This window comes from Ambystoma mexicanum, chromosome 3p (assembly GCF_040938575.1).
Source record: "Ambystoma mexicanum isolate Mex_15411 chromosome 3p, UKY_AmexF1_1, whole genome shotgun sequence".
Classification (NCBI taxonomy): domain Eukaryota; kingdom Metazoa; phylum Chordata; class Amphibia; order Caudata; family Ambystomatidae; genus Ambystoma; species Ambystoma mexicanum.
Window position 1 is genome coordinate 567421668 of NC_090925.1, and position 18617 is coordinate 567440284.

Below are 18617 nucleotides of genomic sequence, written 5' to 3' on the forward strand. Positions count from 1 at the left end.
CTGATGAAAGGGTCGGCGATGAAAAGTCCCACGATGAAAAATACTTCGACGAAATGCGTGTATACCAAAGCAAAGGACAGCAATCAGACAAAAAAGGTAGAAAGGGACAGGAAGCAAAGGGTAGAAAGAAGAGGTCAGAAGGCAGGCAGCACTGGCAGCAATAACATATATAGAGTGCAGGACACAAGGGATAAAGTAAGTTGGGCCTCAAGGGACATGAGGGCAGGCACCAAAGAATAAAAGATGATCGGCAGCAAAGTGTAGGAGAGTGAAAGAAGTAAAGTGCAAGATAGGGCAGGGAGCAAGGGGTAGGCAAATGCCAGAATTAAAACTTAGGACAGACAGGAAGCAAAAGGTATGAGTGGCTAAGGGGTATACAGCAGGGTACGCGAGGCAGCAATGGGTTGGAGTGGGTGCAGCACAGGGTATTAATCACAAGAACAGGCCACAAGCATTGGGTAGGTAAGGGCTGGCATCAATACGTAGAAGAGAGTAGTGCCGTGCTGAAAGCCAGTTCATGAGAAGGCAGGTAGTAAGGAACAGGAGAGGATGGGAAGAAAGGATTGAGAGCGGGCAGGATGCAAATCGTCTGAGTGGGCAGGGAGCACCGGTTAGGAGATTGAAGGCAGTATTTGTAGTAAAGGACATTCAGCATTGGGTAGGGGAAGGCAGGCAGCATTTGCTAAGAGGCGGCAGGCAGGGCAAAGTAGCAACGGGTAGGCATCATGGTGCTGATAAGTTCAGGCACCATAGGGTATAGAGGGCCGGAAGCAAGGGCTAGAAACGGGCAGGAAGAATGGGATAGGAGTGGACAGGAAGCATGTCTACCTGAGAACGATCTTAACCTACTTACATAAGGTGCAGACTTCCCCCTCTGACCGTGGGGTTGGCCCTTATGTCGATCTGACTGCGTCAGTGGCTCTGGTGCCTTAGATATGGGTATTTTTACATCTGACCATCTTACTCCCTTATCCATAGGTGACTATCCCTCTGGATCACATACATAACTTCTCTCTTCCCTCTGGAAGGTTTCCCTTTCTTTCGTTTGATACTTCTTGTGCCCAACTCGTGCAACTTCTCTTATCATCATCTCTATTTAATGTTAGTCCGTCCAAAAACAGCTCCTTGTGTCACGCACTACAGGAGACCTCCTCCGTGTCACACAACTGAGTGCTTTCGAGGGGATCATTTTTTCCCTTCCCTTGTGATTCTTTCTGGGCTCGCATTTCATGGTATACTTTGTCGATCGTTTACCCAATACTCTGCAAGTCAAACTCGTCTTCTAGATTTACTCTAGACATGCCTCGTAACGATTCGGATTCGTGAAAAAATTACTCTGTCTTCCCATGCTACATGTGGATTGGGATTTCTTACTTCCCTTTTCAAATACTCAAGATCTCATGCTCTCTGCCTTCTTTTACTTTCCTCATCGTCATCGACTTCTCTGCGCTTTCTCGCTTCTTCTCTCACTCTGTCATCCTCTTTCTTTTTCATATCCCTTCGTTCATATGCCCTTCGTATCACCTCATCCCTTTGCCTCTGTATTCTTTTCTCTTATCCTTTCCTGTTCATCATCTTCTATTCTTTTTCTGTTGTCTCGTTTTCTTTGCTCTTCTGCTCTCTCTTGTTTTTTAGCTTGCTCATCTTGATATAACTGTTCTCATCTTTGTCTATCTTTTCTTTTCGCTCCTTCATCTTTCAATCGTTCCTCCCTTTCTTTGTCTTTTGTGTCTTCTTTGGGCCTCATTAGGACTCCGGCGCTAAACCATGGTGCTATTAGCACCATGGTCCATGCCGGAGTCCGCCATGGCGGAATGGGGAATTACCACCCCATTCCGAGGTTGGTGGGGCGGTAATTCCCCATGCCACCATGGCCCTTCCCCATTCCCATTTTTGCCCATAGGGCTCAATGGGAATGGGGAAGGCGCTAATTATGGTACCGCAAATTGCGGTACCGTAATTAGCACCAAGGTCCCTTTGCGGGTCCCTACTTTAACGGCTGGTAAAACCAGCCGTTAAGGTCAGGTCCCGCAAAGAGACGTTGTAATTAGGCGCTAGGTGTTTAACGGCGCTGCAGCCTTTTACGGCGCCGTTAAACACTTAGAGCCTGGGTCATAATGAGGCCCTTTGTCTTGATCTCCCCTTTGTCTTACATCTTTGATACTTTTGCCATTGAGTTTAAGTAAACTCTGACCTCCTATCCATTCGGTCTTTAAGAGCGCTATCTTATCAGTTTTATCCTTGTCTCCTTTCCATCTCTTTATCTCTCTCCTTATATCTAGAGCTGTACTTGCTCGATCACTTCTCTCCTTGTTGCGTCTCTCCTTGTCCCTCGGGACTTTGGAGGTTGTATCTTTCACAGATCTTTCTCTGGGACCTCGTCACTATTGTGCGTAGGTGACTCATATGACGGATTGCTATATCCGTTGCTGCTTTTAGTTCCCTTAATGGGTATAACCCTTCGTCATTCTTAGTTTGATCTTTTATTTCAGAAGGGGCGGGCGGAGCAGAAGGCTCTTCACCCCCCTCTTTGCATATGTTGAGTATCCAATCTAAAGGAGGATCCTCCTCCTTTCTATGTTCACACATTTTCCAAAGCTCTAGGCTCGCTAGGTGCTTTTCTAACTTTTGTCCTGTCTACGTGGCATGCAAATATGTCATCATATGCTGCAGAACTGCTTTTAATAACGACCCGCCTTGTAAACATTTTGGGACTCATTACGACCCTGGCGGTACGGAGTGAACAGCGCCGTAAAAGGTGCCGGCACCGTTCACTCCGTACCGCCGCATTACGAGTTCCCCTCGCGGGACACGGTAAGCACGCTGGGAAAACCAGGCGTGCTTACCGGGTCCCGTGAGGGGAAGAGGGAGCAAACAACGGGCCATCTCATAATGAACACGGAATGGCCCGGTAAGTCCTCATTCCGAGGACCCGGACCCCGACGCGATTTCGGCAGCAGCCATGCCACCAATAGCAGCATGGTTACCGCCGAACTCGTAATGAGGGTGTTTGTCTGCAATTCCTTTAACCCATTCTGCACTATATTGTGCGCATGCTTTGGTAGCTGTTTGCAGAGATGCACTAATGGAGTAACTTCTTCCATTTTTAAACTTCACTTTTCTCTTTGCTACCCCTCTCTTATGCTTTAGTTACAGTTTCCAATTTATGTCTCATTCAAAATACACTTATGAGCGAGCACCAATCGTCACAAGCTCCAATCCTGTCACAACAATTTTTTTACTTTAATCTTGCTAAAAAACAATCATCAAAGTTTAATCTTAAAACAATCAATTTTCCCGTCTCAACTTCACGCTTTTCTATAACATAAAATGTGTTCTTTCAACTCTGACGTCATCACACCTTTCAATCACATAAAACAAACAGACAAACTTGACCGGCCACATGTACTCTTTTCATGATCTTCTTCTTAAGACTCACTTACCCTCTTAATCAGCTCCAATTGGAACTTAAACTAATTCCTTTTAAGACTGTCTTTAATCAGTCTCGTCTTCTATATGTCTCGCTTAAGGGCCTCTGAATTTAAGTTTCTGCTAGCACTCTTTAAAGTCTAGGAATAGGGCATATCCTCTTATCGTGGTCTCACTCACGACTATTCTTTTTTATATATTGCTCGGCCACACTCAAGTCAATATCTTGTTTCCGTATGCCCATATATTACACTCTTACTCTTGCATTATATTTTATCCCGCCTCCCTCTGTTACTCTCCGCTATTCACTTTGCATGCATCCCTTTGCCACACTCTTTGGTCTACTCACTCACCGTTTGCATGTTTTTCGTCTTCGGACCCTCGGGATCACAGCCTTTGTTACCGCCTCTTCGAGACACTTTTCGATCCGTTTCTCGTAGATGTGGGAGGGGTTTCTATCTTAAAATAGGGGTCCCATCAAACCATCCCTTGCAAGGAGTTGTCTATTCTAACCACTATCTACGGGGAGCTTCACATCCTGTCAGCCGAATGGCAAAGGTCGTGCGATACTGCAGAGACTCAAAAGTTACTTATGTCGACGGCCAATGGTTATCTTATCTAACCATCCTATCTCTGCTACCAAGTGAACTGGAGGCTCCAATTCAGCCCTTTAAGATGAGTAGCAATACCCTGGAGATGGATGGGGATGCAGATTTTATTCATACATCAATAATCAAGACGACACAAATAGTTTGGCAAAGTTCGTCTGTTTTAATATCAAGTATCTAAAACAGGGAGTACAACCAACATCAGCAACCGCTCGATACTCTGACTCTACTTACTTCTTAAAAAACTAGGCTTTTATACCTAAAATTGGTCATTACCGACTTTTTGACCTCCTTCATTACCAACGTCATCCCACGTGGCAAACTACAAAAACCTAACGGGAGGTGAGATTGGTTTTAAGTGAATAACTAAGCATAGGTTCCATATCTGTATATTTTTTTGTTTTTCAAGTAAAAATTAAAGAGCTATGTGGAAAGAGACCTACCTGTCATTACCAATGGATAAGCCGAATTTTAATTTACACAAGAATGAGGAATCAAATATCCCTGGCACATGGAAGAACAGGATTGTGAAACATTAACAAAAACCGCTTACACATGTGTGCAAATAATAACAGTTTAAAAAAGTTAAATTGAAAAAATATCACTGCTCAGAGAAAAATGTCAGGAAAACAAAACATGATGTGCGGGTTGACCAAAAGCAATGTATATTATGTTTCACCACCAAAACTCTAGTGACCTTTGAAGAGCAACTTTGTCTTCATGGAAAATGTCAGCGCAAGGCAGACCCTTTTGCCGGCTGGGGGCAAAACTTCACAAGGACATCTCCCACTCTCAGCCTGGATGTCACATCTGCCATCTAATGACCAACCGCAATAAAAAGTCCTGCTAAAGTTGTCGAAATTCTGTGTTCTCCAGACCTACTGGCCTGAAAGCATTGACTTGAAGAAAAAGTTACGGTTGGCTGGCGCATGACTAATATGTGTGAAAATGGGGGCACCCACTTCAAAGAGCAAGCTTCCAACATAAAGGAGACAACTCTGGGTACAGGCTGACCCAGTGAAAACAAACGGCCAGAAGGCAGGAGCAGCTCCATTTGTCCTACATGAAGATTCACAATTAATTTAAAAGGACTATTATCATTTAGGCCTTTTTGCAGCAACCAAAAGGCGGACCGATTTCATTTTTGTACCATTTTGTATGTAATTTCCAGGCGATTTTGGAAATATAAAATTCATCTGCCTGTGACTCTGGGAACTGTAATGGCCAGTTAAACTAGGTTTCTGGCTAATCTGAACATGGTCCAAATGGGAGAGTTGGTGAGCGGGTGGAAAATGAAATTAGGGATATGCTTATTAACTTACATAGTCATTACTGTTGTGCTTTTCATGAAAACGGCAAAAAGGTGCCACATGGCGATGCTACATGGTACAGATTTTGTTTTCGGCTTTATTTAATTCTACATGATTAGCTGAATCAGAAAATATGTTTAGTATGGCAGTTGATAGTAAAATCATGAAGTTGTGATATATAACTAGTGTTTGCCAAAAAGTTGAAAGGAGAACAAAGTGCGATTACAAATGGGAATTGCCATATGTTGCTCCAAACCCCTAAACCAATCCTGACTTGGAGGCTGGGTTGGGGAGGAGAGAGAAGGGTAAGCCTCCAATCCTAGTGGCAGAAATGATTGCATGGTACTTCCCCAAGATTGAACAAGTGGTGGTGTCATCGCTGCTATATAAGTGGGACTGCACTAGGACAGGGGACAGAAAAAGGAAATGCAGAAAAAGGACAGACTGAGAGATCAGGAAGGCTGCTGAAACGTATCATCTGACAGCTGTAAGGAGAGATGAGAGGGGATTGCAGAGAGTTCATCTAGGTGGAGCTTTCTATTCCTAGGAAGGCCTCAAAGCTGACTGGGTTCTATGGTGGAGAGAGGGAGTCCATCTTTGAGAGTGGAATGGCCAGACCTCTGCCCTATCTTTCCAAAGTGTCCTGAGATGAAGATGGCTTCCCTGAACCTTAAACAGAGGCTTGCTATGTAAGTAGAACTGAGTCCTGGGAAACCAAAAGGTGGGGGAGTCTGCTTGCCTTGAATCTTTTCCCTTTATAGTGGGTGGGGGCGGGCAAAACTGTCTAGATCGTTAGCCTATTTAACCAAAAATATTAATTTAATTAATTCCCCAACACTACGGGGTGAATTTTGTTAAAATTCTAAATTAACAAAGCTCACTCCCCAGTGTGCGCTGAAAACTATAGCCTATGATTTAATTGGGTAATCTTTGTTTTCCAGCTGACCCCGACTTCTTTAAGGAAGAGGGGTGTCTTACTTCTTAAATCAGTCCAACCTTTTTTTATCTAGCTTCCCCAACACAGGCCTTTCATTAAGGGGGGTCTGAAATCCCAAACTCCCCAAAGCATTCCAATTTTTCTGTCTCACTTCCCAACATAGACCAAAACAGGGGGTGGGGGGAGGTCTGAAAAACAAACCAATAAATCACCCTGTGTTTATTTTAAACCAAAAGTGTGGGCGAAATCATGATTACCAATTTTGAAATCCTACTGCTAGCCTTTTAAGCCGGCAGGAAAATCAAAATCGCACATCACATGATAATTGCCTTCGTTATTGATCAGTGCAATTATTTTGTGACATGAAATTTGCAGAAAGTAAAGAATTGTGATTATGTTCTTTTCAACTCACTTTTGTGATTTATTTATGCTGAGAGAAGTTGATGTTGTGCCACGGATAAAGTGGTGTTTGACATTTTCATGCTAATTTCAATTATTTTAATTTAAATAAATACCAATATATTCCTCGTACACCGGTCTAGTTCTTGGCTCAGTGTTAGCTCAGAGGAGAGGGATCCAAGGGGCATGATATGTGTCTAGGATAGGGCTTAAGAAAATAATGTTAAACAATTTGTTGTGTAACTACTTGAGTGTGGAGGGAAGGAACTCCCCGTGTTGAGGGTGGCTTCTCGATAAACCGTTACAAAACCCTCCAAAGACCATGTCTGTCCCTTTTCCATTTCCCTTTACATATGGCGGCTCATTTTATAAGAGCGTGATTGCATGCATGGGTCCAAGAACATTAGCACTTACGTGACCAGGTTTCACCAGCATGCAATTTTAAATGAAAATGTAATGCAGGCAAAGAAGGAAGTGCAGACACAAAGCAAAGGGCGATCAGCACGGTGGAGATCTTATCCCCGCTCTGTGCCCCTCCCCCACCTTTTGTAAGCATGGAATTGGGCTGTTGCGTTAAATTTAGGCATAAACTCATTACACCTCACTTTTACGCCTCCATTCAATACACCGCTCATTTTTAAAGTAAGCTAAATATGTCTGGAATTAGCACAACATCTTCAAATTGTAGATGCCACTTCTCCCTCACCAAATATCAGATAAACAACAGCATCCACCAGTGGACCTGCTCAGTCACATTTTTACATGTTCTAACCTTCGAACCTCAATTCTACCAGCTAATAAGAGTTAGACAATCTTCTACAGCACTTCCTTGACAAACCATTTCCCGATATGTACATACCAAAAAGTAAGAGTTTACAGCACTCAGTGCCCAAACGTCACTTTATGAAGTCACAGTTTTCCAATTGAACATTCGTCATGCTCGTTTCCAGAGGCACCAAGACCTCCATAGAGGCAGGGAAATCCACGCGTTTCTCTCCGAGGTTGAAGCTTTGTCAATGATACATAGCTGAGAAAATGATCCATTCTAATCTGTCAGTGCTTATGCAGTCAGGTTTTTTTCTTTGAATTCTGGGACTTGTAGTTTGAATCTTATAATGTAAAAAGCAGAACTTCAAGTCCCAGAATGCAAGGAAAATACCTGGACTGGATAAGCACCTACAGATTGGAATGGAACATGTTGGCAACTATGCAATGATAGTCACTTGAGGAATTATCTTTCCTCCCCCTTAAAACACCACAGGCAGACTTGCCAAAAGCAAGTGATCAGAAGAGCAACAAATTATGGCAGAAAATTGTCCCTTTGACATGCTCGATTCAGACCATTTCATCAATCACTTTTTGGCTGTTTTAGTAAAAATTATGGGGGAGGGGGGTTTAGAACACTTGGAACTACTGGTTGCTGTGCCTGCCTTCCACCGTGATAGCTGGTTTTTCTGCGTTAACTGCCGGTGGTAAGAACCAAAGGGCATGTGCTCTAAAGCCCTGTGTCTGGGATAGGTGCGTGGTTGGGTTTCTACCCAAAGGGTGCTTATGCGTATGGTTAAAAACATCTTGTTGTTGTCATTTGATGATTCTGTCATTAAGTCTTTATTGAAAAATGTGTTTGAGGTTCACTTCTTAATTTACTTATATCATTCTGAATGTATTTTGTGGATTGAATCACCAAAGGTCCCGACACGTGTTTCGACCAACAGACGGTCTTTATCAAGGCTTTTGTCTGGGTGACTGATAGGTCTCTGTTGAGATGGGTAGGATGACCCTGGATGGGGTGTCTTGTACATGTCAAGTTTGGAACTGGTTCATGGTACCGTGGACCGTGGTTGGTACAGTGCTCGGATGCACTGGTGTCCTGTCTGCCGTGGTTCAGACTGGACCCCAGTGCATCCGAGCACTACTGACTGAAGGTTTACCTACCACGGTACCATGAACCAGTTCCAAACTCAACACGTGTTTCGTCTGTTGGTCGAAACACGTGTTGGCACCTTTGGTGATTCAATCCACAAAATAAATTCAGAATGATATAAGGACATTAAGTGGACCTCAAAATCATTTTTTCAATAAAAAATATAAAAATGATGGCACACGGCAGATGTTTGTAGATGGCCACAGGTTTTAACCCGTTGAGTATTGTATTGGGCCGTTGGCAGCACAATCAAAGTGTTAACGGAGACTTGCCTCCACCACACTTGTCTGAAGGATATTTTATACTCTGCAGATTGTGCCAGTGCTGACAAATAGTATTACCAGACAATGTTACTAGTACTGACCACAACCCTGTGATGCTGGAAGCAAAATACATTGTCCACCAAGGGATGACATATTCACACATTGTCCTGCACAGGGTTGTAGAGCTTGAGCCTCCACGCTTTTTTCAGCTGCTGCGCAATGATGTGGTATCAATTGGAGGTTCTAATGGTGGTGGGGTGGGAATATATGTGGAGAGGGATAGAGAAGCATTCCCAACAAGTGCTGCTCCTGTCTTACAAAGCTGTTAAACTTGCCATCCAACCTTTTCCATGTTTAAAGTTATTTTAAATAACTGTGTTACACTTGCCACCCAACTATGTTTCTGGTATTCAAACCGTTTCCTGCATTTAAATATACACACAAATTGAAAATATTTCAACAAAATGTTTAATTTCTTGAATGGTTCCAATTTTACCCTTCCTTCAGCAAACTGCACGCGCTGATGGAAACGTCCACACTCCCTAAAATCCACGGTTATAAATGCCTTTAGCTATTGGACCAAACGTTCCTATAACCCGCCTTACTTTTTATAACCCAAAATAGCAAACCTCTGATATTTTGCTCGTAGTATATGACACTGTAAATAGGTCAACCGAAGGATCGCAATCCCCCTTACACCTACCCCCTGAAGCAAGAAGTACCTCCTCAAAACTGAACTCTTACAGAGGACAACCACCCTGCCCCCCAATACCCGCCCCCTCCCCAGCCCAGCCTCCACACTAGTGTTTCCCAAATATCCAGACCCAGGATGACAGGAAAGCATTTGCAACTGGTATGAACCCAATCTCACAAGTTGCAAACACGTGGGCCAAGGATGAATGCACTTTGTCATTCACGTACAACTCCAGGGTTCTGCTATCTTTAGCTCTTCTGATGTGTTTTGGACTACAACTCCCACCATCCCTAGCCAGCATAGTCAATTTTGGGGAATGATGGGAGTCGAACGTCAAAACGTCTGGAGAGCAGCGGGTTGCAGATCCCTGGCTACTCCATTGTACGAAATGCAATGCTCGTCTGCTACCAGAAAGCCTTATAAAGCAAAACTTTGCGGGCATTGATTCACAGCGCGTTTTACAATGGGATTTGCCCATTGAAAACTGCTTTGTGAGTCAAGCCCGGTGCATATATCCAGTGAATATGTCCCCGCATCTCTAATTACTTGCTGTGAAAGCACGGCAGCTGCACGCCCTCCATGCTTTTATGATCATTAAAAAACATGGCCTTCTGATGTTCTGCTGTTTCTCAGTGGTTGTGCACAGACAACCTTTCTTTGTTAACCATAAGGATTTCCTCATAGTTCACACCAAGCTTGGTTGCAGCGTTAAAACAATACAAAATTAGCATACTTTTTGACGAGTCAGATGCAAGACAGCTAGTTGTTGAAGTCTGTGATCCAATTATATGTATTAAAAAATGTCCTTTGGTTTACAGAACACACACTTTTCTCCATCAACACTTTTTGTGAAGGTTGGTGTGAGATGGGGGCGAGCTGTGTATATATGTATACTTACAAGCCCATTAAGACAAGAGTCTGCATTTTCTTGGTAATGAATAATGGCGATTCGTCCATGCTCTTGACTACCAATTTGCCCTGGGTCAAACAAGTTGTTTATGCGAGAGTTATGATGAAACTCAAGTTTCCTAGTTTCCCGCGCATCATCTTAACCACTTAACAGGTGGTCCTCTCAATATTGGCAAGGCTCCATCAAAGTAGTTTTGGTATCAGCAGAAAACATGCAACATGTGTCTGTTTCCCCAAAAATGTAAACTTAGTTTTATTTAATGCCTTTCATTCACGACGACATACTGCTTTTTTTTCGTAAATCAAGATGGCAGCATAAGGCACAGTGTAGACACATGCACAGTCCACTTACCATCAGTTTAAGGGTTAAAAAATGCAACAACTATAATCCGTGCCAACAGCCCAAGTAGCATAATTGCTAATGTACATAACATGATTGTCCCCACAGTTCGACTTGGGAGAAAAGAACTATTAAATTAGAACGGTATAACCCCCAACAGTTAAAAACACAGGTACAAGAGCTTAATACCAGAATAATGAGAATAGTTCATAAATTAAAAAAAAAACAAAATAAAATCAAATAGTCACTCTTATTTTCAACGTGTCCTGCATATTGTTATGCATTGTCCAGTGAGCGTACCCAAAAGTCCAACCACTAGCATGCCCTGTCCTCATCGAAAAGCAAGAAAAGCAAAAAGTTCGACCGAGGAAGATGGCCTTTCTGTGCTTATGAAGAGTCAAAGTGGCCAACGCCCTCATAGTGAAGTCCAGTTCCACCAATAAGCGTCCAGTAAAACATAAATGCTCGATCCACTGGGGGAAGCCATTTTGCTCCAACGCGTTTTGAGGTGTGTCTCAAGGGCATGCAGCCAAAGGTCCTTTTCTCTTGGAGTAAGAAGCTGCATTTCTGCAAGGCCGTTGTTACAAGAATCTGCCAGTGTTCCCGTTAAAGTCTGTGCGCTGCTTTTGAGTCAAGAGCATTGCAGAGGAAGTTCAGTTAGTTTCCTGTTGTGTGGCGGAGCTCAACGCAGAAGTCTGCCCGCCTGCTACAGGTACTCCAGTTCCAGAGCATGTCTGAGAGCCTCCAGGTCAGCATGGCAGGTGATTCTCCAGAACGGCATGTTGTGCTGAAATGTGTAAGAAAGAACAGTTATTAATTTTGTTTTGAGAACCCAGAAATAGGACAAAAGTAAATTGCGGCAGCAATTGTTGTCTTGCAGCTAAAAATACAAAACATTTTAAAGTTAATGTTTTCAATTTCTGTAACATGGCAATGTTTTGATATTATTAATATTGCGATTTATTTAGCCTTATAGACTGAGGGAGGGGTCATTATAGCGGGATAACAACACGCCTCTAAGTTATGGCCCGTGGCAAAGTGGACAAAGAAGGCCAACCTCTGACTCGTGCATTGGCATAGAGGGGAAGCCTGCATAGAGATTCAAATGTCTGCCTATAGTGCAGCAGTATTGAAACTGTGAGGCGCGACCCTCTGCGGGGAAGGGGCCTCATGTCCAGGAGATCGCGCACACAGTTTTCAAAAAAAAAGTTTTTGTATATATTCTAGACTCCACAAAATAAGTTCTTTGTTTCCTATTAAATGCTTGTTATCCAAAACACTTTAGAATACAACTTTTTAAACACACACATCATTTATACCCCAGTTAAACATTATATTTGCCAAGATTTTAGGATGTGACTGGCTATGAGCTTCTTTAAAGTAATTGATTACAGTTTGTTTCTGGCCTTTCATGGAATTATTAATATATACCTGATTCACTTGTTTGCATATGGAGTTTTCCATAGCATTAATGTGCCTCCACAACCCTCACTTGCAAGTGCTCTGCGACACTGTAATCATGCGAAAATACCCTAACAGGCATGGTTCAGACAGCCACAGTAAACAGAGTGCGCATCAGAGCACACACTGTATTAAAGGGGTTGCTTTGCCCTCCCATCCCATGAGGATCTTGTAAGCCCAGACATAGGCCTTTTCTTGGAGTGGGTAAGAGACCGACTGCCAGGGCCCAGATGACTGGAGGATGCAGGATGGCTGTTCACACACAAAACATGAAGGACTGTGTCCCTGCTCATTTATTTTTTGCTTTGCATTTCAAGTGAAATAAAGAAATGTGAGTCTCTTTGTTATAAGCAGAACATTTTGATTGCGTGATTAGATGAGTGCAAACATAGTATTTGGGAGTGACTATAGTCACTGGGATGCCCGTTAAGAGTTGCGAAAGTTGGGCGATTAAAAATAGAAGGGGTAGGTAAAGTTGCAAGTGCAATGACTGCAAGCAGATGTTTGCACGTTCTTTCCATGTGTGTCGAAATTTTTTCAGGGTAGGTTAAATAAGTCTACAGTCATACACATTTTGCTCCACATATTTCTATAATTATTTATTTTGTGCCTGCTCTGTTTAGCATGTGATGTGTGCTTTTTCAAGTCATCTCTATAAAAAACACCACTATTTCTGCCCTGAGAATCCTAACAAACACATATCTGTAGTAACCTGAGCTGGCAAGGAATGTGGTAAAGTGATTCAGTTTGGAATGGTTTCTTTGTTGCAACATATTCAACATATGAAGAAATATTGAGTGCTTCATAATGCGTGGGTCGCCCTGAGAATACCATGCCTCCCCCTGAATTCCCCAAGGCCCATTGCAAACTGTTTGGCCTTTTACCCAATTTTTTAAAAAATGTCATCCCCTCGATTGGTTCGATGGCATATCTGGGTGAAATATTTATGCCCCTTCACTTTCGCCAGCCGTCACTTTCCCTGGGACTGTGCTGGGAGCAGGGTGCCCAGGGATTGTGGTGGGGGAGAACGGGGGGGGGGGGCATGGGATAGTGGTGGGATCAGGGTGGGAAGAGCCCAGGGACTGGGATAGGAGTGGGATGAGGGAGTCCAGAGACAGTGATGGGAGCATGTGGGGGAGCCCAGGGACTATACTGGGAGCAGGGTGCGTCAACTCACTTACTGTCCATTTGGTATTTGTGGGGGGGGGGGGCAGCCTGCCCTCATTTGGCTCAGAGTGGCCCAGACCAAAAAGGTTTTAAGACCACTGCTATAGTGTATGAAAGGCTGTGCTTTCAAAAAATAAGGAGTTGGGTTCCAGACACCAAATATTTAAATATTTATCTACCATATTCATATTGCCGATAATATTGTTAATAACTATGTTAATAGTGAATAACGCAAATGGAACTGCTCTTGTTGCATAAATACTGAGTAACTTCATTTAAGAATACTTTCCATCCTACTTTCGATTACATGGAGATCGTTATTTACCTCCTTCTCAGCCAATCAGAATGTTTAGAGTGCAGTCAATAACTACTGGTATTGACAGCATTCTGAACTTTCTTCAGAAGCAGATCGGGAAACAACAGTGCAATTTTCAGGCAAGATTATTTTCTACAAGACGCTTCCTTTCCAGAAAGGCTTTGTTTTGACTTCAAGATGCTATTTAACATGGAAGAAAAAGAAAGCTAAAGCATTGGAACATGCTTCCACCTTAGAGAGACGGTTTACCTCTACATGACACCCAACGCATGTTCATGTTAAACCTGTTCCCCTTTCAACCAAATTGCAATTAAAATGCTTAATTTATGAAGACAACCATGTAATGTAAATCATACAAAATAAAATCACATTTAATGTACTCCTCATTTTGTCGATTTACTTTATTCACTCTTAAAGTAAACGGTTTTACTTCAGATGGGGCTTCATAATGCTTGTAAATGTCCTGAACGCGGAGAGAGTCAACTAATACGAGTAGCCACAATGCTGTATCCAGTACTTAAAACATTTAGATAGCCCACAAATTTCCCATGGCCTTGGGTAAGAAGGGCACACAGTCCTGATTATTTCTCTTTAGATTCTGGGACTTGTCGTTTTTTCTTTGCTATTTGAAATTTGGGAAAACTACAAGCCCCAGGATTCCAAGCAAAAACAGGACTGGATGCTCTTCTCGCGCATGACCATGGGAACCATGAGAGCTCTTCATCTAGTTCACAAATTGTCTGCCCCATTGCTAATATCCAAGCATGTTCGTGGATTCAAGACTGCTGAACTGAAAAGGCCTTTGTTTGCCAGCCATAAGTGACCTTGGGCTGACGGGTTGCCATTAGCGCTCAGAGTTGGATGTCTTTGAACCTGGAGACTGGTTTCCCGGATCTGAGCTTGCTTTGGCTTTTTCTTTTGAAGAACCACAAGGCGACCACACGGCGCATATAGATGCATGCAGAGAACAGGTGAAGCAGAATGACTCACTCGCGCCCAGATTGCATCAGTGCTGAAGGCAAAACAGCGAAAGTCTTTTCCCATATTTTGTACAGCTCAGGTGTTTTGAAGTCTTTTCTAATGATTTTCATCAATCACTGGCGGTGGCAGGCTCGGCAAAGAATGTTCCAGCTAATGGTTGACGACCCTAAGCTTGGAGACACCCACACGAGGCCTCTTTAACCTGTCTGCACAGGATCGCTGAACCCTGGCGCTGTTTCATAGCTCCCGCCAGCGGAATGTCTCTGATGCCGCTCCTCGCGCTGATTCACTGACTTTCAAGCGCAATGCGCGGAACTGTCGGAAGCATTAGCTTTTTATCACTCCACTTTTCCCAGTCCGGAAGGAATCCTCCTGCCGCGTTAAAATCCCTTCATGCCGAGTGGAGCATTTCATGGTGGGGATATCATGGCCGTGAATTCTAGCGCAATCCCAAAGGGCCCATTTATGAAACCTCGTTATTGTGCTAAGATGGGAAATGGGGGGTGTAGTTTCTTTCTGTTCTGAAAGGGGTCTACACACTGCGCTAAAAGTGCTAAAGCTGACTGCCAGGTAGATGGCAGGGATTTAATTAGAACGTTCGTACAGAAGAACCACAGCCCCGTTGTACTGCATAATACAGCAATGGGACGCTTTAGAATTTAGCAGGTAGCTGCACTCCAGCATAAGAAAAGCACTTAGGAAAATAGCAAAGGGGGCGGAGGAGCGTGCAGGTAAAGGAAGGGGGGGCGCTGGGCGGATACAATGCGCGATAACACTTCATGTAGTCAGGTGTAGTACGACTAGAATAGAGAAATGGCGAGCCTTCAGAGCCCTGCACAAGAAGAGCAGAACAGGCCTTTGCATTGTCAATCTTTCACTGGTGATGCCCAACACACCCCTCACCCCCATAGCTTTATATATGGGTTATTTTATTGCCGATGTATTTCACGCCTCACGCCAGACTCGTCCCAATACACAGTAGAAACAGGAAAACAGGACTGCAACTAAGGATCACAAGCGCTTTGAAAGATGGGGCAGCCACTGAAGAAAAAGTATGGAATAATACCTAGATTCATGTAAAGGATGCTTAACTGTGGAGATTACAGGAAATGCCAAAGACCAAGTATGTGCCTTGATATAGTAATACATGATTGTCAACAGTTCCAATATGATTTGGGTCCCCTTTATCCGGTCCCATGGCTTTAAGTCCATAGTACTTTGCATGGTGAGACTATTATTTCCCCTTTTCCCTGTGGAAATAAATTATGGGCCTACATGTCCCAGAATACAATGTGCTTCTGGCTAAAAAGCAAGGTTTAGATAAACTTGACCCCGATGACTTAGAGCCAGTTGGCATCTGTAATGTTATGTATATGTTATTTTATGTTAATTTATTTGTAAAGCGCAAATTGCACCAACAAGACATCTTGTCGCTAGGGAAGAAAACCTGCACAGAAGAAACAGCCACCAGCTTAAACGCAGCCTCAACCTAAAACAGGTGCCTTTTCAGCAAGCGTCGGAAGAGTAGATGACTTTCGATGCCCCAGAGTGGGCGTCGAAGCTGGTTTCATAAAGCAGCTGCAGCGACAGAAAAAGCATGTGCGCCAATCCGAGATCGTTTAAACGAGGAATCTGAACTAGAAGAGCATCTTGGGAGCGAAGAGCTCGAGATGGAATGTAAGGCTGGAACTTTGATTGAAGGTTTCAGCACCGCTCTCACAAAAGGGACAGTGAACAATACACAGCGATTTGAATTAATATGACTAAGTACGGGAAACCGATGGAGGGAACGTAAAATAGGACAAACATGAACCAGGTACGAGGATTGTGTAGCAACTCTAGCAGCAACATTTTGCAACATTTGCAGATGCTGAATTAAATATGCTGGCTGTGCTAAAGAAGGGAATAGTTTCTTACCTGTAACTCCATTTCTCCAGCATTGGTATCTTTCATGTATTCACATGCTTAGAATATTCCCCGTCGTCAGACTGGGACCCCTCGGTACACATATATAGCCTTTTCCAATAGGAAAACTTCCGACACTTTTGTGTCCTATCTACGTCCTTTTAGGACCCGCCTATGCATGCACCGTAGGCCGTCCCCGTATAAGAGGCCCGCCCCCGCGGTTCCCCTTCAGATTTCGGCCCCTCCAAAGTAGGAAGGGTTAAATTTATCAATCAAATACATTACATTCCGGGGAGGTTGGCGGGCGCATGTGAATCCATGAAAGATACCAATACTGGAGAAATGGAGTTACAGGTAAGAAACTATTCCCTTCTCCAGCATTGGATCTTTCATGGATTCACATGCTTAGAATAGATTGTATAGCAGTAACACTTGAGACGGCGGTGAGAATGTAATGTAATATACCCTCAGCATACTACACAATGCATATGTACAGTAGGAATAAGTTACCTCATATAACCTTACCCACATAAAATAAACTGTCATTAAAAAGGTAGACAACAGATTCTCCACAGCGTGGAGCTTACCTTACTGAAACAGATGGCGCAGGACAGCTCTTCCCATCTGCACCTCGTCCGCATGCTGCCTGGCAAGGCAGTAGTGGCGGGTAAACGTGTGGGGCACTGACCATGCCGCAGCTTGGCATATGTCCGTCAACGGAATTCCTGCCCATAAAGTTGTTGAGGAGGACATCGATCTTGTAGAATGGGCTCTAGGATGTCCTTGCAGTGGTCTTCCGGCCTTAGAGTGACAAAACGCAATCGTCGATGAGACCCATCGAGCCAATCCTTGTTTAGAGATTGCTTTTCCTCTCGTCGACGGACCATATGCGACGAACAGTTGTCTAGTAGACCTGAATTCCTGTGTACGATGTAGGTAAAATTTCAGAGCCCTCTTAACGTACAGGGTATGAAGAGCTTTTTCTGCTGCCGATGATGGTGTGGCGAAGAAAGTAGGGAGAACAATTAACAAGTGTTTGTGATACACTGTCGGAACTTTTGGGACGAACATAGGATTAGTTGCCAGGACTACTTTGTCCTTATCGAGATGGCCGCCAGGTGCACCTTTATCGATGTGAAGGATAATCCCCTCTCCGCGAAGAGGAGCAGGTAAGGTAGAACTTGTTCCGGCGTTACCGACAACAGTTGTAGGCCCTGTTGTCCCCTACACCATTCACAGAACCTCTGCCACTTATAGGAGTAGGATTTGTTTGTAGAAGGGGCTCTAGCCGCCTGCAGAATTTTTTGACAATCCTCCGAAAAGTCTAAAGCACTGAACTCCGAAAAGTCAGGAGCCAGGCTGTAAGGTTGAGACTGTCCGGGTCGTGATGCCACACCGTGCCTTTGTCCCGGGATAGTAGGTTCGGGACTTTTCGGAAACCCTATGGGATGTTCCAGCGACAGGTGAAGCAGGTCGGAGAACCACGGTTGCCTTGGCCAGTATGGTGTCACTAGAATTACCCGGCAATTGTATCTGCGTATCCACTGTATTGTCCTCCGTATGAGGGGGAACGGGGGAAAAGCATAGAGGAACATGTCCGTCCATGGGAAGGAGAATGCCTCCCCCCTGGAGCCCTCTTGAGGCCATCTGCTTGCGAATTGCTCGCATTTCTTGTTGTCTTTGGTCGCGAAGGCGTCCAGAGGGGGGTGACCCCATTTCTCGAACACTTTCATCAGGTGAACTGTGTCCATTTCCCACTCGTGTATCTGGGCCATGCTTCTGCTGAGGGAGTCTGCTTGGGAGTTCCTCACTCCTGGAAGGTGATGAGCCACGATGGAAATTTCGTGCTTTAATGCCCAATGCCATGTTTTCTGGGCTTCTATGGAAAGAGTTCTTGATTGCGTCCCTCCTTGTTTCCTCAGATAAAACATGGCCGTTGTATTGTCGGTCAGTATTCGTACTCGCGAGCCCTTG

General features: G+C 43.9%; 1 protein-coding gene across 2 annotated transcripts in view; it reads right to left on the bottom strand.

The window, feature by feature from the left end:
• Positions 1–10697: 10697 nt before the first annotated feature.
• The window catches only part of EYA2 (EYA transcriptional coactivator and phosphatase 2), a 319923-nt gene continuing 312003 nt past the window's right edge, over positions 10698–18617 (bottom strand). For both annotated transcript variants that reach the window (XM_069651298.1, XM_069651299.1), the window contains exon 16: positions 10698–11600. In XM_069651298.1, the coding sequence (XP_069507399.1) occupies positions 11520–11600 (81 nt within the window). In that variant the 3' untranslated portion in view covers positions 10698–11519. The remainder of the gene's footprint in view (positions 11601–18617) is intronic.